At 38.6% G+C, this 24,197-nt stretch overlaps 2 protein-coding genes across 2 annotated transcripts; one reads left to right on the top strand and one right to left on the bottom strand.

Moving 5' to 3' along the window:
• The first annotated feature begins 1,048 nt into the window (after nucleotides 1-1,048).
• Nucleotides 1,049-17,115, top strand: LOC137233639 (collagen alpha-1(IX) chain-like). Its single transcript, XM_067756842.1, has 7 exons — nucleotides 1,049-1,284; nucleotides 14,730-15,181; nucleotides 15,243-15,434; nucleotides 15,495-15,806; nucleotides 15,872-16,358; nucleotides 16,416-16,517; nucleotides 16,584-17,115. Exons 1-7 carry the CDS (start codon nucleotides 1,200-1,202, stop codon nucleotides 16,988-16,990), a joined length of 2,037 nt encoding a protein of 678 aa, XP_067612943.1. The 5' UTR covers nucleotides 1,049-1,199; the 3' UTR covers nucleotides 16,991-17,115.
• Nucleotides 17,116-18,965: 1,850 nt separating this feature from the next.
• On the bottom strand, nucleotides 18,966-22,418 carry LOC137254021 (uncharacterized). Its single transcript, XM_067791680.1, has 3 exons — nucleotides 22,390-22,418; nucleotides 19,311-19,648; nucleotides 18,966-19,243 (listed from the first exon to the last, which is right to left on the bottom strand). The coding sequence occupies exons 1-3, from the start codon at nucleotides 22,412-22,414 to the stop codon at nucleotides 19,031-19,033; spliced, it is 576 nt and encodes a 191-aa protein (XP_067647781.1). The 5' UTR covers nucleotides 22,415-22,418; the 3' UTR covers nucleotides 18,966-19,030.
• Between the last annotated feature and the right edge of the window lie 1,779 nt (nucleotides 22,419-24,197).

Raw genomic sequence — 24,197 nt, forward strand, 5'->3', positions numbered from 1 at the left:
ATATCTCGAGACCCTAGGCACCAATAAGTATGAAAGCTACCCTGTACTAAAGCACTCATCAACAGATTTCATTTGATATCCATATTGTATAAACACATTCTAGGGGGTCCACGTTTTGGCCTATATCTCGAGATCCTAGTCACCCAGGGGTACGGAAAGTACCCAGTATCAAAGTACTCATAAACAGATTCCTTTTGATACCTATATTGTACAAACACATCCCAGGAATACCCAGGTCCACGTTTTGATCTCAAGACTCTAACCAGAACGGGATAAAAAGTATCCTATGTCCGTTCCCTGGTTCTAAGCTACCTCTCCGCCAATTTTCAGCCAAATTGGTTCATCCGTTCTTGAGTTATGCGTAGTGTAACTAACACCACTTTCTTTTATATATACAGATTTTTTTAAAAATTATTTGACTTTTGACTGAGCTTTTTGGCTTTTTCCAACCCAAAGCTTGCTTGCTAGCTGTAGGAGGTTTATACTGCTTATCTAAGTGCAAGCGTGCTACTACAGCAACTCCCATAAAATGTATAATAGCTGTGTTCTTGGTATTGTAAAATCAAAAATTTATTGGGTTTCTCAGAGAGAAACCTAACTAGTTTTTCAATTGACTTTTATTAGAAAGTCCTTCTTCCCCACGCGATTTACGCAGCATCGTAGCAGCAAGACATTTTTCCTGAATCGTTTGCTTTGAGTATGCGCTTTGGCGAAGCCATTTGTTCATTGTTGGGAGCGCAGGAGAGCCACAAAAGTCATCGCTTTTTATAGAAGCGTTCTTTAATGCGAGGTTTGAATAATGGCAAACTTGTTTTCTCGATCCAGTCTAATGTACATTTTGCAACACAGAACTGTTAAAACGATTAAAAACCAAATGGTTCTGTCATCGACGCTCCAAAACTTCGAAGCGATAAGATGCGTTGTATTAATAGAAAGCTTAGAACAATAAGTTTGCCTATGTATTTTGTAGCAAGATCTGATAATTGTGACAATTGCGTGGATTAATTGATTTGTAGAGCAAGGGTGCTTGAGGCGACTTTAATAATCAATTATTCAGTTGCGTGGTGGTCTTTGGCAACCGAAGAGCTTAATTCGACTTGGAAAATCTTAGAAAGATTTGATTTAAAACTTTCATTAATGAAAATAGTGTGATTAATAAAGGACTATATTAATCAAAGTGCCTAGCGGCTTGTAGTGTGATGTATTTATTAAACCTCATATTAGCTGTTACGATAATTTTTGGAGCTGCGCCGAACAGTGCTGAGATAACGAAACGACAAAATGGTGTGTAAATCAGTATGAAGAGAGCATATTTATAATCTCAGTGGTTATTTGTAAAAAAAAAAATATGTTTCTTGTTCGTAATGATGTAAAATAAAGAAAAATAGTAGGAAAAATTAGTTGATATAGAATTAAAAAAAAAAAATTTTATTAAAAATAAAAATTGTAATTAAGAAAAAAAAAAACCGAAAAATTTAATATTGAACTTTCCGGGCGAAAAGACAATGCCTTTTATAATTGTTATATAATTGATTTATTACAAAAAAAACCATATTGCAAATAATTAAAAACAAAAACGAGCAGCACCAAATCAAAACGCAATAATTCCAATGGAACACCTTCGAAAAAAAAAATTTAGTAAAAGTTATTAAAAAATGTAAGGTCTCAGTACAAATCCAAATATTGAATCAGAATTTTGAATAAGTCAGACCAATTATTCCTATAATTTTTATAAAGATATTGTTAACTAGAATATGGTTCTATCAATATCCGAAAAAAGTTGTATGTGCACTTATCACGTTTTGATATGGAACTAAATAAAAACAAGTAAGGAAGGCTAAGCTCGGATGTAACCGAACATTACATACTCAGCTGAGAGCTTTGAAGACAAAATAAGGGAAAATCATCATGTAGGAAAATGAACCTAGGGTAGCCCTGGAATGTGTTTGTATGACATGGGTATCAAATGTAAAGTATTAAAGAGTATTTTAAAAGGGGGGTGGGCCACAGTTCTATAGGTGGACGCCTTTTCGAGATATCGCCATAAAGGTGGACCAGGGATGACTCTAGAATGTGTTTTTACGATATAAATTAAAGGTATTAATGAGGGTTTTAAAAGGGAGTGACCCTCAGTTGTATATGTGAAGGCATTTTCGAGATATCGACCAAAATGTGGACATGGGTGGCCCAGAACATCATCTGTCGGGTACCGCTAATTTATTTATATACGCACTGAACTAAAAATGTGCCAAAAACTACCGTAAAAATAACATTTTTTGGTTACAAAAGCCATCCAACATTAAAAAATGTTAAAATTGATATTAAGCTATTATCATTATAACATTATTAATATTACATTAAGAAATGTAAAATTAATAATATTCTAATGCAAAACAGACACGAAAAATGTTAAACAATCACTATTATGTAATGTATGGTTGACATATTAGATGTTAAATTTACATTAAAAAATATGTAAATTTTATATGACTAAAATGTTAGTTTATAAAAATTCAATATCATTTTGATATTTTAGAAATGTTAAATAAAACACTGAAAATAATTAATTTTATTAACTCAAAATGTTTTTATAAAACAATTTGATTCAAAATATTTTATTTGTTATACTCAGTTGAGCAGAGCTCACAGAGTATATTAACTTTGATTGGATAACGGTTGGTTGTACAGGCATAAAGGAATCGAGATAGATATAGACTTCCATATATCAAAAACATCAGTATCGAAAAAAAATTTGATTAAGCCATGTCCGTCCGTCCGTCCGTCTGTCCGTTAACACGATAACTTGAGTAAATTTTGAGATATCTTGACGAAATTTGGTATGTAGATTCCTGGGCGCTCATCTCAGATCGCTATTTAAAATGAACGATATCGGACTATAACCACGCCCATTTTTTCGATATCGAAAATTTCGAAAAACCGAAAAAGTGCGATAATTCATTACAAAAGAACTTGGTAGATGAGTTGAGCTTATGACGCAGAATAGAAAATAAGTAAAATTTTGGACAACGGGCGTGGCACCGCCCACTTTTAAAAGAAGGTAATTTAGAAGTTTTGCAAGCTGCAATTTAGTAGTCGTTGAAGATATCATGATGAAATTTGGCAGGAACGTTACTCCTATTACTATATGTATGCTTAATAAAAATTATCAAAATCGGAGAACGACCACGCCCACTTTTAAAAAAATTTTTTTTTTAAAGTGAAATTTTTACAAAAAATTTAATATCTTTACAGTATATAAGTAAATTGTGTCAACATTCAACTCCAGTAATGATATGGTGCAAGAAAATACAAAAAGAAAAGAAAATTTCAAAATGGGCGTGGCTCCGCCCTTTTTCATTTGATTTGTCTAGGATACATTTAATGCCATAAGTCGAACAAAAATTTGCCAATCCTTGTGAAATTTGGTAGCGGCTTAGATTCTAGGACGATAACTGTTTTCTGTGAAAAAGGGCGAAATCGGTTGAAGCCACGCCCAGTTTTTATACACAGTCGACCGTCTGTCCTTCCGCTCGGCCATTAACACGATAACTTGAGCAAAAATCGATATATCTTTACTAAACTCAGTTCACATAATTATCTGAACTCACTTTCTATTGGTATAAAAAATGGCCGAAATCTGACTATGACCACGTCCACTTTTTCGATATCTAAAATTACGATAAATGAAAAAAGTGCCATAATTCTATACCAAATACGAAAATAGGGTTGAAACATGGTAATTGGATTGGTTTATTTATGCAAAATATAACTTTAGAAAAAAACTTTGTAAAATAGGTGTGACACCTACCATATTAAGTAAAAGAAAATGAAAAAGTTCTGCAGGGCGAAATCAAAAGCCCTTGGAATCATGGCAGGAATACTGTTCGTGGAATTACATATATAAATAAATTAGCGGTACCCGACAGGTGATGTTCTGGGTCACCCTGGTCCACATTTTGGTCGATGTCTCGAAAACGCCTTCACATATACAACTACCACCACTCCCTTTTAAAATACTCGTTAACACCTTTCATTTGATACCCATATCGTAAAAAAATTCTAAAGTCACCTCTGGTCCACCTTTATGGCGATATCTCGAAAAGGCATCCACCTATAGAACTAAGGCCCACTCCTTTTAAAATACTCATTAACACCTTTCATTTGATACCCATATCGTACAAATTAATTCTAGAGTCACCCCTGGTCCACCTTTATGGCGATATCTCGGAAAGGCGTCCACCTATAGAACTAAGGCCCACTCCCTTTTAAAATACTCATTAACACCTTTCGTTTGTTACCCATATTGTACAAACGCATTCTAAAGTCATCCCTGGTCCACATTTATGGCGATATCTCGAAAGGCGTCCACCCATAGAACTAAGGTCCACCCACTTTTAAAATACTCATTAACACCTTTCATTTGATACCCATATCGTACAAATTAATTCTAGAGTCACCCCTGGTCCACCTTTATGGCGATATCTCGAAAAAGCGTCCACCTATAGAACTAAGGCCCACTCCCTTTTAAAATACTCATTAACACCTTTCGTTTGATACCCATATTGTACAAACGAAATCTAGAGTCATCCCTGGTCCACCTTTATGGCGATATCTCGAAAAGGCATCCACCTATACAACTAAGGCCCACTCCCTTTTAAAATACTCATTAACACCTTTCGTTTGATACCCATATTGTACAAACGCATTCTAGTCATCCCTGGTCCACCTTTATGGCGATATCTCGAAAAGGCGTCCACCCATAGAACTAAGGCCCACCCACTTTTAAAATACTCATTAACACCTTTCATTTGATAACCATATCGTACAAATTAATTCTAGAGTCATCCCTGGTCCACCTTTATGGCGATATCTCGAAAAGGCGTCCACCCATAGAACTAAGGCCCACCCACTTTTGATACCCATATCGTACAAATTAATTCTAGAGTCACCCCTGGTCCACCTTTATGGCGATATCTCGAAAAGGCGTACACCTATAGAACTATGGCCACTCCCTCTTAAAATACTCTTTAATACCTGCCATTTGATACGCATGTCATACAAACACATTCCAGGGTTACCCGAGGTTCATTTTCCTACATGGTGATTTTCCCTTATTTTGTCTCCATAGAGCTCAACTGAGTATGTAATGTTCGGTTACACCCAAACTTAGCCTTCCTCATTTGTTATTAATATAGTTCCGTCAGGAATGTAAAATAAATGTATAGGTGGACCAGTAAAAGTTTTTATATTAATAATTGCGAAAAAAGTATGATAACCTCCGAAGAGATTTAAAGCCGAGCTTCTCTTCCAGTTTGCGTCGTGCTCTTTTTTTAATTTTTCCTACAAATTGGCGGGACGGGACCTACTTGTTTTATGCCGACTTCGAACGGCATCTGCAAGGCAGATGAGTTTTCACTGAGAGCTTTTCATGGCAGAAATACACTCGGAGTGCTTGGCAAACACTGCCGAGGGTCGACTCCGCTTAGAAAAATTATCTTCTAATTGAAAAAACTTGTTTCTAAAATTTTGATGTTGCTTTTCCCATGGCGTGAACCCAGGATCTTCGGTGTGGTAGACGGAGCACGCTACTATTGTATATTAAAATGTTCAAAATTTCGTATAGTTTAATGACTTTATTGTCTATTTTTGTAAAAAAGTAGCCTTTTTTATATGTGCAACATTTGTAAGTTAAACTCATGACTGATACGCTCCTGGCTTAACTTTTGCAACACTGTTGGTTGTTTCTATTGGGGATTCTGAATTTTTGTTGCTTCTGAAAGGTTTCCAATTTAATTTATTAAATCGATTAAACAGAAGACCACCTGAAGTTGCCTTCCGACTCTGTTTCCTAGATACGTAATAAATACATATATTTGCTCTCCGAAGGAAAAATTTCGGCGATTTCTTGTGAAATTTTTTCCATTTGCAATGGCTGCGGTATGGTGTAATTCTTCCGTTTGAAATCAAAAAATGATTCTGTAATAACATTCAGCAATTTTTTCTTGTCAACAAGATGCATTTTTTTTCTCGAAGTATGAATTGAAATTGTTTATTCCAGGTGCGGAATATTTAAGAATGCTGCCAACACTCTAATCAGTTAAAGGGATATAAAGCATATACATTTATAAAAGAACGACAAATAATTGACAAGTCGGTTACCGCTAAGCTGGAGACATAGGTGCTTTATCGGTAACCGTATCGGTAACCTAATAACAGCTGATTCGACCAATCTTATGAGAATCAATGCAATCGATTATTGGTGCCGCTAAGGTCGTAACCGTATCGTAGCCAACCAATTGGGTTTTGGTTTACCGTCGTAACGATAAACAGCTGATTACGTTAGGGATACGGATACAGCGATACGACATACGGCACCAATGACTCCAGCTCTAAGAATATTGATGTAATACAGCTACTCTCACAATCTTGGGAATTGCTCAAACTGCGCATGGAACTTGAGCTGCTTGAAGGTGTATCCATATCCGAAAACTGAGTAAAATTTGATATGTATGTTGTATATATTTTGTATTAAAAAGAAAAAATATATATGTTGCCATTCTTGTATTCCAAGCAGCACAGATGACATGATATGAAACTTCTCGCTCTCTGAGAGCACGTGAAAATGTGCATTTTTTATAATATTGGCCATAGATACCATCATACTCAAAATCAAATTTGGGCATTTCAGAATAACTTTGGGGTATTTTACATGGTAAAGGTTTAATTTATAATTTTCACTGAAAACTTACTCAAGATTGTCAAATGGGATATCAAAAAAATCGAATTTTTGTCAGGATTACAAATCCGAAGAAAACATAACTATTTTTCACCCGTGGAAAATTTATCAGTGACAACAGCTTTCATCGAAGGGCTGCACACGAAACGGGTTTTGATAGCAGCTTTCGATTAGAGAAAAAGTCAGCTTCTTAGTCTTCGCATTGATGTAAATGGATGCATAAAGGCCAGGTTTTTGTGGAGCGTTGCAACATTCCACTTTTGACAGCTGAGATAAATTGTAGGTATACGTATAGGTTAACGCAACATGTATAATTAACAGCCTTTTGCGGACGACAACGCAGATACTTCACCAAGTGATCTAATTTCGGAATTTCTTATAAATTTTTTGCGTTTTTTATTGTATGTGGATATACATATGTATGTAAATAAACATTTTGGTCGCATCAAAGTGAAAAAGGGGCTAGCCGTTCATTGTTATCTTATGGCGGTGCAAGCGCAACAAAGCAAAGCAACGCAATCGAAATATATTATTTCATATTTTTTCACTTATCTACCACAAAATATTTCTACAAAACTTTGCCCTTTTTATAAATTTTAATAACTTTTTATCACCTTACTTTCTGATTTTTTGAAAATAATGAAACCGAACGGATTTCTTAGTTTTTTTTTTTGGGTAGTTTAGGCAACTCTATAGCCATCTGATGTTCAAGACCCATTCTTGGAAACGAACGAACTTTTGTTTACAATCGAATGAACTTCAAGACCCATTACTGGAAACGAATTTAGAGAGAATAAAAGTTTCGTATCATGTCATCAGTGCCAAGCAGCCATTTTTTCCCTGAGTTCGACCCTGAGGCCAATATTTCCGTTTCCAGGAAAAATCTGCTCCAAATCGTCCTTATTTAAATATTTTAGCCTATTGTAGGTGAATCCGCAAGCTACGTGTGATGTGCAAAATATATTATTTATTTATTATTGAATGATTTTAATTAATATTATTAAATGCTGCCAAAGTCTACTCCACATTTAACTCTTTCAGCAGTTTCTTTAACTGGTCATCTTCTTTTTGATCGCTGTCAATTGCTTCCAAATTTTGCTCGGCGTTAATTGGATGCTCCTTTTTTTCAACAGCGAAAACAATGTCGTCTTCTGAACTCAACAAAATGGGAATTAAAGTTTCTTCCATTTTTAACAATTACTGAGTGTTTTTGTTTATTATTTTACTATTATTTAATATCTTCTAAAAAATGTCTCACCAACCGCGGCGTACAACGAAGGCATGTCGACACGAACTGACGCGATCATGCTTTCGTATTATTGCATCATACCAAACGACATCGAAGTACATTACACGTAGTTATATTTACATTTTATTGTTAGGCCAACAAAATTTCATATCATATCAACAATTTAATGTAAAACGCTGCGAAGAAAATATATTATACGTTGTTAATGCAACAAAATATCAAATCATTTCCACAATATAATGTTAATGTCGACTGATGAAATTATAATGTAATTTTTACATTAAAATTTGACATTGCAACGTAGTACATTGATATATCACTTTGATAATTTTATTTTCAAAATGCCTACAATAACGTGGATTTAACCATTTTAAATGTGAAATTAGCACTATTTCGTTTACATTGCAAATAAAATTTATGTGTATTTTTTTTCAAGCGAGCTTGAAGAAAACGCTTCAACTAGCTAAACAGTTTCATTATGCCAAAACCATACAGATGGTGGAGGTTTATCAGCTAATTCTTACTTTATTTTTCTGCTATGACATTTCTAATTCTAGCGCAGTATGTTTTTGACACTCAACCAGAGAATTACAAAAACAAAATACATGAAATGCGTGTGTTTGTTTGTATGTATGTCACCCTGCCGCCATGCTGTTATTTTTGTTTATCTGCACATTCGTATGTTCATTTCATTCGCTCGTTCACAATAGTGCCCTATTTTTGAATATGCAACACTATACCACACTATCAATCAGGTTGATAATTACCTAAGCGGTTTCAACTGAAAGCGCTTAGCCAACTCAACTCGATTACTTTTTATTGTTGCTTTCCATGCAATTCGGTAAGCTAGCTAGTGTTTTAATTGTACTAGTTAGCAACGAAATACAGCTATTGTAAAATGTTAGTTTTACATGGCAAAATTTTTTTCGGTGCGTAATACCACGAACAGTATTCCTGCCATGATTCCAAGGGCTTTTGATTTCGCTCTGCGGAATTTTTTCTTTTTATTCTACTCAATATGGTAGATGTCACACCCATTTTACAAAGTTTTTTCTAAAGTTATATTTTGCGTTAAAAAACCAATCCAAACACCATCTCTCACTCCTTTTTTCGTATTTGGTATAGAATTATGGCATTTTTTTCATTTTTGGAAATTTTCGATATCGGAAATGTGGGCGTGTTCATAGTCGGATTTCGCCCATTTTTAATACCATGATAAAGTGAGTTCAGATAAGTACGTGAACTAAGTTTAGTAAAGATATATCGTTTTTTGCTCAAGTTATCGTGTAAACGGCCGAGCGGGAGGACAGACGGTCGACTGTGTATAAAAACTGGGCGTGGCTTCAACCGACTTCGCCCTTACCAAATGGATTGGTAAATTTTTGTTCGATTTATGGCATTAAAAGTATGCTAGACAAATTAAATTAAAAAGGGCGGAGCCACGCCCATTTTGAAATTCTCTTTTATTTTTGTATTTTGTTGCACCATATCATTACTGTAAAGATATTAAATTTTTTGTTAAAATTTTACTTAAAAAAAAGTTTTTTTTTAAAGTGGGCGTGGTCCTTCACCGATTTTGCTAATTTTTATTAAGGGTACATATAGTAATAGGAGTAACGTTCCTGCCAAATTTCATCATGATATCTTCAACGACTGCCAAATTACAGCTTGCAAAAGTTTTAAATTACCTTCTTTTAAAAGTGGGCGGTGTCACGCCCATAGTCCAAAATTTTACAAATTTTCTATTTTGTGTCATCAGTTCAACTCACCTACAAAGTTTCATCGCTTTATCCTTCTTTGGAAATGATTTATTGCACTTTCTCGGTTTTTCGAAATTTCCGATATCGAAAAAGTGGGCGTGGTTATAGTCCGATATCGTTCATTTTAAATAGCGATCTGAGATGAGTGCTCTGGATCCTTCATACCAAATTTCATCATGATACCTCAAAATTTACTCAAGTTATCGTGTTAACGGACGGACGGACGGACATGGCTCAATCAAATTTTTTTTCGATCCTGATGATTTTGATATATGGAAGTCTATATCTATCTCGATTCCTTTATACCTGTACAACCAACCGTTATCCAATCAAACTTAATATACTCTGTGAGCTCTGCTCAACTGAGTATAAAAACAAGTAAGGAAGGCTTAGTTCGGGTGTAACCGAACATTACATACTCAGTTGAGAGCTATGGAGACAAAATAAGGAAAATCACCATGTGGGAAAATGAACCTAGGGTAACCCTGGAATGTGGTTGTATGACATGTGTATCAAATGGAAGGTATTAAAGAGTATTTTAAGAGAGAGTAGGCCATAGTTCTATGGATGGACGCCATTTAGGGATATCGCCATAAAGGTGGACCAGGGCTGACTCTAGAATGTGTTTGTACGATATGGGTATCAAATGAAAGGTGATAATGAGTATTTTAAAAGGGAATGGGCTTTAGTTCTATAGGTGAACGCCTTTTCGAGAAATCCCCATAAAGGTGGACCAGGGGTGACTCTAGAATATGTTTGTACGATATGGGTATCAAATGAAAGCTGTTAATGAGTATTTTGAAAAGGAGTGATCCTTAGTTCCCTAGGTGGACGCCGTTTCGAGATATCGCCATAAAGGTGCACCAGGGGTGTCTCTAGTTGTACGATATGGGAATCAAATGAAAGGTGTTACTGAGCGTTTTAAGAGGGAGTGGGCATTAGGTCTATAGGTGGACGCCTTTTCGAAATGTCGCCATTAGGGTGGGCCAGGGGTGACTCTAGAATGTGTTTGTACGATATGGGTATCAAACGAAAGGTGTTACTGAGCATTTTAACAGGGAGTGGGCATTAGGTCCATAGGTGGACGCCTTTTCGAGATATCGCCATTAGGGTGGGCCAGGGGTGACTCTGGAATGTGTTTGTACGATATGGGTATCAAATGAAAGGTGGTAATGAGTATTTTAAAAGGGAGTAATCCTTAGTTCTATAGGTGGACGCCTTTTCGAGATATCGCCATAAAGGTGGACCAAGGGTGACTCTAGAATGTTTGTACGATATGGGTATCAAACGAAAGGTGTTACTGAGCATTTTAAGAGGGAGTGGGCACTAGGTCTATAGGTGGGCGCCTTTTCGAGATATCGCCATTAGGGTGGGCCAGGGTGACTCTAGAATGTGTTTGTACGATATGGGTATCAAATGAAAGGTGGTAATGAGTATTTTAAAAGGGAGTAATCCTCATTTCTATAGGTGGACGCCTTTTCGAGATATCGCCATAAAGGTTGACCAAGGGTGACTCTAGAATGTTTGTACGATATGGGTATCAAACGAAAGGTGTTACTGAGCATTTTAAGAGGGAATGGGCATTAGGTCTATAGGTGGACGCCTTTTCGATATATCGCCATTAGGGTGGGCCAGGGGTGACTCTAGAATGTTTGTACGATATGGGTATCAAACGAAAGGTGTCACTGAGCATTTTAAGAGGGAGTGGGCATTAGGTCTATAGGTGGACCACTTTTCGAGATATCGCCATTAGGGTGGGCCAGGGGTGAGTCTAGAATGTTTGTACGATATGGGTATCATAGGAAAGGTGTTACTGAGCATTTTAAGAGGGAGTGGACATTAGGTCTATAGGTGGACGCCTTTTCGAGATATCGCCATTAGGGTGCGCCAGGGGTGACTCTAGAATGTTTTTACGATATGGGTATCAAACGAAAGGTGTTACTGAGCATTTTAAGAGGGAGTGGGCATTAGGTCTATAGGTGCACGCCTTTTCGAGATATCGCCATTAGGGTGGGCCAGGGTTGACTCTAGAATGTGTTTGTACGATATGGATATCAAATTAAAGGTATTAATGAGGGTTTTAAAAGCGAGTGGCCCTTAGATATATATGTGAAGGCGTTCTCGCGATATCGACCAAATGTGGATCAGGTGATCCAGAAAATCATCTGTCGGGTACTGATAATTTATTTATATATTCAATAACACTAACAGTATTCCTGCCAAGATTCCAAGGCCTGTTGATTTCGCCTTGTAGAACTTTTTCATTTTCTTCTACTTAATATGGTAGGTGTCACACCCATTTTACAAAGTTTTTTCCAAAGTTATATTTTGCGTCAATAAACCAATCCAGTTACCATGTTTCATCCCTTTTTTCGTATTTGGTATAGAATTATGGCATTTTTTTAATTTTTCGTAATTTTCGATATCGATAAAGTGGGCGTGGTTATGGTCGGATTTCGGCCATTTTTTATACCAAGATAAAGTGAGTTCAGGTAAGTACGTGGGCTAAGTTTAGTAAAGATATATCGGTTTTTGCTCAAGTTATTGTGTTAACGGCCGAGCGGAAGGACAGACGGTGGACTGTGTATAAAAACTGGGCGTGGCTTCCACCGATTTCGACCATTTTCACAGAGAGTACAGTTAGCGTCATAGAATCTATGCTCCTACCAAATTTCAAAAGGATTGGTAAATTTTTGTTCGACTTATGGCATTAAAAAAATTCTAGACACACTAAATGAAAATGGGCGGAGCCACGCCCATTTTGAAATTTTCTTTTATTTTTGTATTTTGTTGCATCATATCATTACTGGAGTTGAATTTTGACTTAATTTACTTATATACAGTAAAGATATTAAATTTTTTGTTAAAATTTGAATTAAAAAAAAATTTTTTTTAAAAAGTGGGCGTGTTCTTCATCCAATTTTGCTAATTTTTATTTGGCACATATATAGTAATAGTAGTAACGTTCCTGCCAAATTTCATCATGATATCTTCAACGACTGCCAAATTACAGCTTGCAAAACTTTTAAATTACCTTCTTGTAAAAGTGGGCGGTGCCACGCCCATTGTCCAAAATCTTACTAATTTTCTATTCTGCGTCATAACGTCAACCCATCTACCAAGTTTCATCGCTTTAACCGCATTTGGCAATGAATTATCGCATTTTTTCGGTTTTTCGAAATTTTCGATATCGAAAAAGTGGGCGTGGTTATAGTCCGATATCGTTCATTTTAAATAGCGATCTGAGATGAGTGCTCAGGAACCTACATACCAAATTTCATCAAGATACCTCAAAATTTACTCAAGTTATCGTGTTAACGGACGGACGGACGGACGGACATGGCTCAATCAAATTTTTTTTGGATCCTGATTATTTTGATATATGGAAGTCTATATCTATCTCGATTCCTTTATATATGTACAACCAACCGTTATCCAATCAAACTTAATATACTCTGTGAGCTCTGCTCAACTGAGTATAATAAAAAAAAAACTTGAAGCCTAGAAAATTGAAAGTGTTTTAATTCAGCGATTTACTCATTTTTCTCGCTTTGTAACTGTTACCTGCCGGAGGTTTGTTTCTTCTACCAAATAACAATTATATATGAAGTGAAATAAAAACTCTGCTTAGAAAATCTCGAAGAGAAATTTTTATTTCTTGAAGCTCTCTGCCCGAAATAAACCACATTTACTCTATTTAAATGTGATTGTCGCTCTGCCGTTAAAAAACTTCTCTATCATGAGCTCTTAGCAGACTCGAAGAAATCCTTTCCAAACCTTACGGAACTGGTGATGTTGCTCAATGCTATCCTGAAAGCCTTATAAGCTTTGAAGGGAAGTTAAATTCAGACGTAGAGCCATACAGGCAATTGATTTTTGTGCTGTAAAAAGCTGCTTTGAAGGCAAACAATTTTGCGTCAATTTTCTTATCGTGTATCTTTTCTCGGGTTTTGTGTGCAGATCTGAACGATAGTATTAGAGTCCGACCGATTAATCGGCATCGGCATCGGCATCGGCATCGGCCAAAAATTGAGCATCGGTCGGACACTGGATAGTATACTTGAGGTCTGAGTTCGAACTGATAAGATCCAAACGATTCGTTGACTTTAGGCTTCTCTTTTTTCACAGTATCCTTGATATCCTTTAGACGCGATATTAAGAAGTCTTATTCTTTGGTAATGAGCGCGATTTGAATCACCACCTCTCTAGTGTATTGGTCAGAAGTCTCTTAAATTAAATTAATTTACGCTCGTCCGATTGAATTTTTCAGAGGAGTTCGTGTATGCTTTTCACTAGCTCTTCGCCTCCGCTTTGGAAAAGCTTGTCGGAAAGTGCGTCGTTACTTTAATCCGAGATATTGCCATTCTAACTTCATTGTAGTTGGGCAGTGGAACGTTTATTCCTTCATCAGGGATTGGAACATCGGTTTCATTATTCCTCTACTTATTTGGAAATGAGAAGAAATGTACCCCCACAGGTTAAGTACACTGATTTTTTTAATAGAATTTTTAGACATTATTCATATCAGCCAGCATCTGGAGCTCCTCGCACTTTTTTCGTGTAACTATCACGCAACATTCCTCATTGTACCAGTTTTTATTGTGGCTCGCTGGAAGCCTGTGGTAATGAGAGGGAATTCCCTTTCCCTCCTTATGGCTGCAGGGTCCCATTGCCGCTTTGCATTGCTCCGTCAATCTTGCTGCTTGAATGGTGGCAATGTCAGGATTTGCCTTCAGCCTGGCGGTACTTTCTCGTCCGCAAATTCCAGACACTTGTCCTCGTCATCAGGGAAAAGAGTCTTGTTAAATAGTTTTTCATTGGCAGAAATTTTCATGTGGCGGGCGCCAAGCCAAGCTCATACCAGTTGAAGTGCTTGTCGCCCTTTGGGACTGGAATATTATATCGAAATTAAGGAACCTTCATATACCACAACACGTACAAAGCCGACTATCTTTTAACAAACTTGTTTCTTATTCTCACAAAGATTTCGATTTAGGCGCCTACGATCAAGAAGAGGAGGACGGATTTGTACCAGTAAGCCCATGCAGCGTGCAGCGAGCAGGTGACCCCGATCTAACAAATTACGATATCATATCATCTTATCATTTTGATGATTACCATCATCAGTATGAGGGCGTACAGCAAATCGTCGGTTCGACTGGCTATCAAACAGCCTATCACTTTGAGGAATACTCCAACATGACCATAGCATCTGCACAAGCATTCCCTAAAGGTGTACCAGATGCATTCTCATTTGAGTGTACTTTCCGTGTACCCGAATTTGATCCACCAAATGAATGGTACCTTTTTGAGCTATCCGATTATCAATACGAATCACAAATGAGCGTTATTATGAATCCTATCTACAATGCGATTGAGTTTTCGGTACCAAAGTATGATGGTTCTATGCAAACTGTGACCTTTGAGGAGCTGGAGGTAAGCGAAAGAAATAGTTGGGGTGATTTTTGCTTGTCACATTTCTTTGTATCTTCTTCAGATTTTTGATCATTCGTGGCATAAAGTTATGCTGGGTGTTACACAGGATGCTGTGCGTCTCTGGGTTGATTGTGCACCAGTAGCAGATCGTAATGGTAGTTTGCAGGCTCCGCTTGATGTACGCAGTCCAATTGATTCGACCCAGGGTGCCTTTACAGTGGCACGAGATTGTAAAACAAGAAGTACAGTGCCGGTAAGTACGGATCATTTTATGTAGGCAGCATGGGATAATTGAAAACTTTTACTCTCATAGATTGACTTGCAATGGATGATATTTAGTTGTGATGTTGACAAGCCAGAACGTACGACTTGTGAAGATCTGCCACAATATTCGAGTGCTCCTAGAGAGGTAGTGCAAGTGGAACCATATTCGACACCACGCCCATATTCAGTGCCCTCTTCGACACCCCGACGCCCAGACTTAACTTTCTTAACGACAAGTAATTACCCCTCATATTTTCCTTCATCCACTCCATCTTCGTTGCACGGAGAAGAGTTGCATGCAGAATGCCCTGAAGTTTGTCCCGCAGGACCTCCAGGACCACCTGGTCCACCGGGCTCACAGGTAAGTTCATGCAAAAACATATTATTTTCCCTAACTTATATATCATATTTAAAAGGGACCACCAGGCGCAATCCGGTCAATACAACCCATATCCAACTCATTATGATCGACAACTGCTAAAAGGTGAAAAAGGTGAGACTGGCTTGGAGGGACGACCTGGCTTGGATGGTTTGAGAGGCCAGCAAGGTTTACCTGGAGCTCCTGGTATAGCTGGTTTATCAGGATTGAAAGATGAACCAGGCGCTATGGGACCACCTGGGCTACCAGGTGCTGTTATAACGAGTGGTCAAACGAGTGAAAGTGGTGTGGAGACTGTAATCGGATCACCAGGACTTCCAGGCCTTGACGGTGTTAAAGGACAGAAGGGAGAAGCGGGAAGACCGGCCATTGATGGATTCGACGGCTTACCAGGAATGAAAGGAGAGCAAGGATATCCGGGCATTATTGGACCAATAGGACCACCCGGACCGCCTGGCCCACCTGGAATATCTGGTGAAGTGCTAAAAGTAGATGAGCGAGAAATACGAGAAATTTGTTTAGGAGTTGTAAGAGGTAAGGAACTCATTCTCCTCTGAGGTTCATAAATACTAAAGCTAATACTTTGTATAGAGTACATAAGTGAGATAGCATCAACATTCACGGGTCCACCTGGTCCACCAGGTCAACGTGGCTATGGACGCCCTGGAGCACCAGGCCCACAGGGACTTCAAGGTATACATAGACGAGATTTAATAAATATTTTCACAATTATTATATACGTTTACATGTTTTTTTTAGGTGAGCCTGGTCCACAAGGCCTACAAGGAGAGCGCGGCTATCATGGCCTTCCCGGTTTGCAGGGACCGCAGGGTGAGATCGGTGGACGTGGTCTCCCGGGTGAGAAAGGTGATCGTGGTGAAGATGGTATTGGTCATTCAGGACCAATTGGTCCGCCAGGACAACAGGGGCCTGAAGGTCGTTGTGTTGATGGTTTACCTGGTAGACATGGTGAGCCGGGAGTACCTGGTGCCCCTGGTGAACCTGGTGGCAGAGGTCCACCTGGACAGCCAGGAGTTTGCCCCGACTGCAATGCCTATCAAGCTGCTTATGCCTACCCATATATCCTGGCACAACAACAGCAGAGTAATAAAGGTCCGCCAAATTATTATAACAAAGGACCAGTCGATTACAACAATAAGGGTTGAAGGTGTATTGAAATTGTTCAATAATACTTCTTATTTAATAAAGGGGGAGCTTTTGCGAAATTTTAAAATTAGTAATTTAAAAAAAAAACTTAGTTTCAATAAAAAAAATGTTTTATGGATTGCTACAGCACTTTCATTCACTTACATCACGGGAAGAGGGGAAATTTTGCCGACTTTCTGCTCTTACACTTTCTTTTTGAAGAGTGCAATACAACAAGTGATATGACGTAGAATGTCGCACCGCCAAGGAAAAGGATGACACGGTTACAGAGGGTTCAAGGTCTTGGTAACATTCTGCCGAATAAAAATGCGACCTGGTAGCCGAAGTCTAGAGCGTAATTAAATTATGGAGAAAACCTTTCCTCCCGCTTCAAACGAACTGTGATGAACCTGTTACCCTATTGCGTGACGATTGAGTCTACGGTCCTCTATTGGACTAGAACGAAGTGAGATGGGAAATTTTCTGGCCCGTAGTCAATGATGCGCCAAGAAATGATGGACCTGGCCGCCCAGATATTCAAAAGCTTACATCAAAAGACACATGTCAGATCAGATCGGTAAGTATATCATCAACCGGATCTTCACAATACCATAAATCTTTAAGAAGACCTCATTTAAGAGTATCGGAGGTCAGCATCTATTTGTCGGTTTAAAAGCAGCGTTTGACTGCTCTAAAGCTTACATTTGTTGCCTAATGACGTCACGTCGCCATCGATAGAAACTAACTTGAAGTTGTGAAGAACTTCGTTTATTGAGGAGCCAGCGTTAACGACGGAAATAGTGCCAGTTCGTTGCTGAGCAGGCTGATGGCAAACGTCAGAGATCCCACATACATCATAGCTGTACATTGAACAGCAGCTCTGAGAATAGTCTCCGCTCATTGCACTGTATCAGGACCAGCCATAAAAGTGATTAGCGCAGCGTCCCCAACGACCTAGTAGCGCTGGAAAGAAGAAGGTTATGAGAAACAAAAAAGACATTCGAATACCGAGCGCATAAGCAGGGAAGAAACATTGAGGTTGTGGCATGAACAGTGGGAAAATGAACAACGAGGCAGAAGGACAGCGAAACGAAATGCTCTGCGAGTACGGGTACTTCCAAAAATATTTACGCATGATAAAAAAGCGTAAGCATTATTGGGAAATACGGCACCTGAGAACACAGACGTATGAAGCCAAAAAAACACAAGCAGGTCATCAGTGAACTCCACAAACAGGCGTCGGACCTCTATGCCAGGAAGTGCTCTGTGAATCCTGTACTCAAAGAACAATATCCTAAACTTGCAGAAGAGGAACCCACACTTCCTAGGGAAACGCGAGTCACTCTAGCTCAACTTTGATTTGTATACTGTAACAGGTTAAACTCTTACCTATCCAGAATCAACCCCGACATACAAAATATATGTCCTGCTTGTAATGTGTCCCCACATAACACCAACCATCTCTTCAACTGTATTGTGAAACCAACGCCTCGAACACCCCTCTCATTATGGTCCACCCCTGTTGAAACAGCAAGTTTCCTTGGACTCCCGTTAGAGGATAATGATGACAATTTGTGGTCGGTCACACCTATTGGATGGGGCGAAGCACTGCTACAACAACAACAACAACAACATAAAAAAGGGCGCAGATCCTAAGTGCGTTTGCGACGATGCAGACGAGGGCGAACACACTTTCTTCAAATCCTGGCGATGGAGATAGAACCGACTTATGTTCAAGGAAAGAGCCAAATCACTATAGATAATGTTACAGCAAGAATGCTGAGCGGCCCTGAAGAGTGGCAACAAATCAGTAGCTACATAGAAACCACGCTAAAAACAAACAAACAAAAAAACGGGAAATGTAAGCAGGAACAACAGAAGGCGCTTAAAGCGCGAGAAATATGAAATGCCACTCGGAAGTTATGTGAAAGCCGTCCCGGGGTGGGTGTGGTGTTTTTTAGTCCACGGACACAAATACAACTCATTTGATAAATAATAAATAAAATATATTTCTAATAAATTTCACGTCTTAAACACATATAACTGTAAAAAGATTTTCTCTATAATAACTTATTATATAGAGATGTTGGTGACTCCTCTTCTTCCAAAGCTTGTCTTCTGGCTGCAATACCTTGACCTGAGGCTTTTAGGGGAATCTGTTGGCTGCCAACTGAAAGCATCACTGGCAAGCCTGGCATTGCATTTACATAAATGGGAATTGTTATATAAATGTGTCCACTAGCATTGCGATCTTTTACATTAAGGCGGTTTGGCTGTGAATATGAGCAGAATAATAATTTAAAAAAACATAGAAAAAAATTCCCTAAAACCCAAACTCACCACAGCATTGAGCGCCCTATCTGAACTCTCCTCAGCTTCAATATTTTTTGCCAAATCATTTTCTTCATCACCATTTGTTATCCTTATATCTTTCGCTTTGTCTTCATTCACGTCCGTATCCTCAGCAAATATCATTTCCTTACTTCTTTTACGTGAAATTAGCGGTACTTCTTTCAATACATAATCACCATTGCCATCAGCTCGGGTTACCAACTGCAGTCCTGCGGTAACTAGTATTTCTTTCGGTGCGAGCGACTCGTCGTTTGGGTCAAAGGTGACTAGATGTTGAAATGGTAGAGCACTCGTTAGGAAACTCGTCAGATTTAGTAGGGAAAAAACTGCAAGTACGGATTGTTATTTCTGTTAAATGCCAACAAATTCTTTGTTATATTATTATTAGGCCTCGAAGAGCTGTAACCTTTATTTACATCTTTTGTGCTTGACCTGTTTGTGGAGACTTTTGATGTATTTAAGTAGCTCTTCAAGCTCTTTACTCCACAACACGAAGGGATTAAGAGCCATGCCACCTAGAGGGGAAAGTTTCTGCCTTGCTAGAGCAGTGCATTCGCATTGAACCGGCATTTAATTCTCCATTTGTCTATCGGATAGATTTAGCTTACTAAGGTGATATCGTATTCTGCAGTGTCCCTCCCGTATAGTATCTAGTGAGAGTTCGTAGGACATCTGTGCTTAGATTAATGAGTTTGGCTGATATTTTCATTGCAGGGAGTTTAAACAACTTGGCCTGTATTTGCCCCGGATATTCACTCCACTGTAGTCCAAGCTCCTTTGTTTCCCATTTAATATGGTTTCTATAGTGTGTGCTTTTGTGAGTCCACAGAAGAGCTCTAGACCATAGAATGCTGCTATAGTCTGCCTGTTTATTACCTTCATGTTCCTGATGTTCCGGAACAAATCCTAAAACTGTAAGGTAACTAAGGCTGCCTGGCTGTCTGATATAATGAGGATACTCCTTGAGGATAAGTCTCTTCGTAAACATTCTCTACCGCAAAGTTCTATTGCATGGATTTCTGCCTGAAAAATAGTGGGGTAACATCCCATTGGTATCGATTTCTTGAAGTTCGGCCCATGGTTATATGCCAGCTCACGTTTTTCCGTCATCAAATTTTGATTCATCAGTGAACTACACCTCTGAATCAGAGTCCGTATATGGATGCACTGTTTCCCAGAGAGTTCTATCCACAATGGACTCCTCAAAATTCCATGAGACTCTGAGCGTAGGGGCCATTACATCACGTTTTGCAATACGAATTTTCTTTGAATTTTTTTTATTACCTTCATATGCCCTGTCACGTTTCCGCTCTTTAGCCCAAAAAAATATCAAAATCTTAGTGCTTCTTTCTCTATTAGAATGGGGAAGTGAGATATTTTCACTAAGGCACAAATTCCATCAGAAGGGACAACGCACCCGTTATGCCAATACAAACAAGTTGATGCAGGTGGTTTAATTTTGTTATTGCTATTCTTTGCACCAGGCATGCTTAACCAACGAACCGATATCATTTCGTTACGATAATTAACGTTAATAAACGAAACAAAGTCATTTCGTTTCGTTTATTAACGTTAAAAACGTCAAATTAACGAAATGATTTCGTTTCGTTTTCTGCCATATCAAAACGGAATCAAATCGTTTATGTTCATTATTAATTTCAAACTATGCTGGCAAAGCTGATTGATGGCGGAGTCATTAAAGGTGAAAGCAATAGCCAAGCTGATTGCAACTTTTCTCATGAATTTTGACAGTACGAACATTTCTCAGAGTGTTTTTGACATTACCACCAACGAATTACACAAACAAATTATATGGAGTTTGTGTGTGTATGTGCGCTCGTTGTTACCACCTTACGGCTTCACCATGGCTATAGCATTGCCAGCACAATTCAAACATAAAGTATCACGTTTTTGTTAAAGTTTTTAACGTTAACGAAAGCTTTTCGTTTCGGTTAAAAACGAGATACAATTTATCTTGATAATTTCTTTATCGATAGTATTTCGAAGTGTTTCAACGGAAACGGTGGAAATTTTTTGATAAACGATTAGCTTAACGTTAAGGTGCATCCCTGCTTTGCACCATTATTTGGAAATAGCCCCCATGCTTTGCCACTTAGTCGAGTGCAGGCGCAAAAAGCTCTTGTTGCTTTGTTCAAGGTAGGATCGGGAAGAGCATTCCACGTGAGGTTTCTGTCCACTATAACCCGTACGTATTTTCCTTCCATTGAAAATCGGATTTTGGTGCCACCCAGGGATGGTTCTGGCATGGATAGTGTCCTTCTCCGGGTAAAAGGCACAAGGGCAGGTTTGCTAGGATTGATAAATAATCCCTTGGTAGTACACAACTTGTCTATGATGCCCGAGACTTGTTGCTTGTGACTGAAAATTGTGCCTTCGTGCATCCCTGTGATGTAGTCTACAAAACCATCTGCACACCCTGAAGGAAGTCATCTATGACTAGTGTCCACAAGAGAAGAGAGAGTACTCCCCCTTGAGGGCAATCTCCAGTGTCCACAATTGACTCAGCTGCCCCCCCCCCCCCCCCCCCCCCCCCCATCCAGCTCAAGACTGATTTGTCTTTTCTGTTTAGCATGGATAGCACCCAGCGAATGATCATTGGGCTTGTTATATAACTGGATATGTCGTGTTATCGAAAGCCCTCGAGATGGGAATAAAAGCGCAGAGGTGGAATTTTTAGACTCTAAAGCCTTTTCAATTAGTTCCGTGAGGTTATGAACATCCGTCTCCGTTTATTTATTTTATTTTATTGGCAAATTTTGTAGTATACCGAGGTAGTTGGTTTAGGTTGACCTCCATAATGTGCTGATCCAAACGAACTGAGACACGACGAGTGCCGTTCCTCGCGCTTCCCTGGGTTTGGTATGAATACTACCTTAACTTTTGGGGATCAGCAGATTTGTTATAATTTTTAACGTTTTTTTTACTTTGGTATCGATCTATACCTAATTATTTTTTTGCAACAATAACAATGCGCTTTTATTATATAAACTTTAAAAACTCTTATAAGAAAATTTCACTTAATTTGAAGTTTTTAAACCAAACATACCAAATAAAATTTTGCACTGCTTCATCGTAACAAACTTTCTATAAAACTAAATATTTTCTCCAATTTCTCAACTATTTATAGAAATGACTAAAGACATAACGAAGTCATATATTATTTATCAGGTTATAGAATGTAATTTGCAAACTCCCGCAGCTTCAAAAATTAGCCAAAGTATGTAAAATCGACAGAGGGAAGAGTTTTTATGTAGGGCAGAGCAAATTAAAGTAGTTCGAATGGAGCAGAGAAAGATAGATAAATAAAAAATGGGAATGAAGTCAAAGACAAATTATAACAAATATATTTCAATTAACTATACCTCCCTTGCCATCCCGTCGTATTGATACAGAGCCAGGTAAACAATTTTGCATATAACTGCGCCAACAACGATGTGAGCCAGATACCGTGGAAGCAGCCTGCTTAATATCTCGTATAAGGTTTGCCCAGCAAAGGACTGACGCCCAAAGTCAAAGAATTGATTTGTGACCTTATCAGTGCGGATTCAGACCTGGTAAATCTGCTTTCACCTAAATCTTTACTATGTGTCATGTCCTAGAGAAGACTTACGATAAGAGAATCGATACTCAGCGTCTTCTCTTCGCCTTAAAAGCAGTATTTAACAGCGCGAAAATAAATTGCTGCTATGCCTGAATTTAAGCTCCCTGCAAAGTTAATAAAAATCTGCTAAATGACGTCGAACAACACTACTAGCTCCGTAAGCGAAGAATCCCTTCGAGCCCATCGTAACCAAATGAAGCTTATTCTGCCAAGCCCACTCTCTTTCGTGCGATTTTTCACTCTAATGCTGGAAAAGATAGTTATAGAAGCAGATCTAACCCATGACTGCACAATCTATTATAAGTGCATATAATTACGTATTAGATCCAGAACTCCGACTCCTATGAAGATCATGTCCAACATAAGAAAAGTTTGGACCTTTCTCGGAGTATCTTTATCACTTTTTCAGCTTCGCTCAAATATTCTTTATCCACGCGTGTCACTTGCATAATAAATTCTAGCCTTTGTTACAAAAGGGATGCATTAGCATAATTTTTTTTTCAAGAGGCCAGGCCAGAGCGGTTCTGCCGCATCTGGAAGCCAGCGTGTATGCGCAGAAGGTCGTTTGTTCCAATCCCCGGACATGTTGACCCTGCGTCAAAAACTGTATATCTGCTGTGTGGAACGTTGCGTGTTATAAGTGAGGTCAATGGTTCTAGGGCAGCACCATCCCATCGGTGCAAGCTCGATTATTTATTATGGTATTCGCTAACTGGAAACCGACTCTTCTTGGGCCGTTGCTCAGATAACCACTTGAAAGCCTAGGTCAAATATTATAAGACAGAGCAGGAACCCCTGCTGCACACCCGACTGCATATTTATTGGAGTGAAGTTGCGCCCCGCTATCTTAAGTCGTGTTTTCATACTGATAAAGTAAGTTGGCCCTGTTTATAATTTTGCCGGTAAGCCATGTGATTTCTGGGCCCTGAGGTGTGCGCCACAGAAGTAAACGAGTTATAAAACTCAAGCCACGCGACACCGACTTCTCTTTTCTTCTTTATGGTGTCGCTCAGTATTTCAAAGCTACCCCAATAACAAAAAAACCTTTTGAGTTGCCATCGCAGACTTTGTTAACTGATCGGCTGAAGCCACGGTAAATAGCTTAGATATCGTATTCACCAGAAATCATTTCTAACATACAAATTTGCACCGTTCCGCAGATTTAATGAGCGGCGCCTGGATGAAATTGCGGTAGCACAATGCGCTCATACCGGTTGTTATTGTTGTTGTTGTAGCGATAAGGACACTACCCA

This window comes from Eurosta solidaginis, chromosome 5 (genome assembly GCF_040869045.1).
Source record: "Eurosta solidaginis isolate ZX-2024a chromosome 5, ASM4086904v1, whole genome shotgun sequence".
Classification (NCBI taxonomy): domain Eukaryota; kingdom Metazoa; phylum Arthropoda; class Insecta; order Diptera; family Tephritidae; genus Eurosta; species Eurosta solidaginis.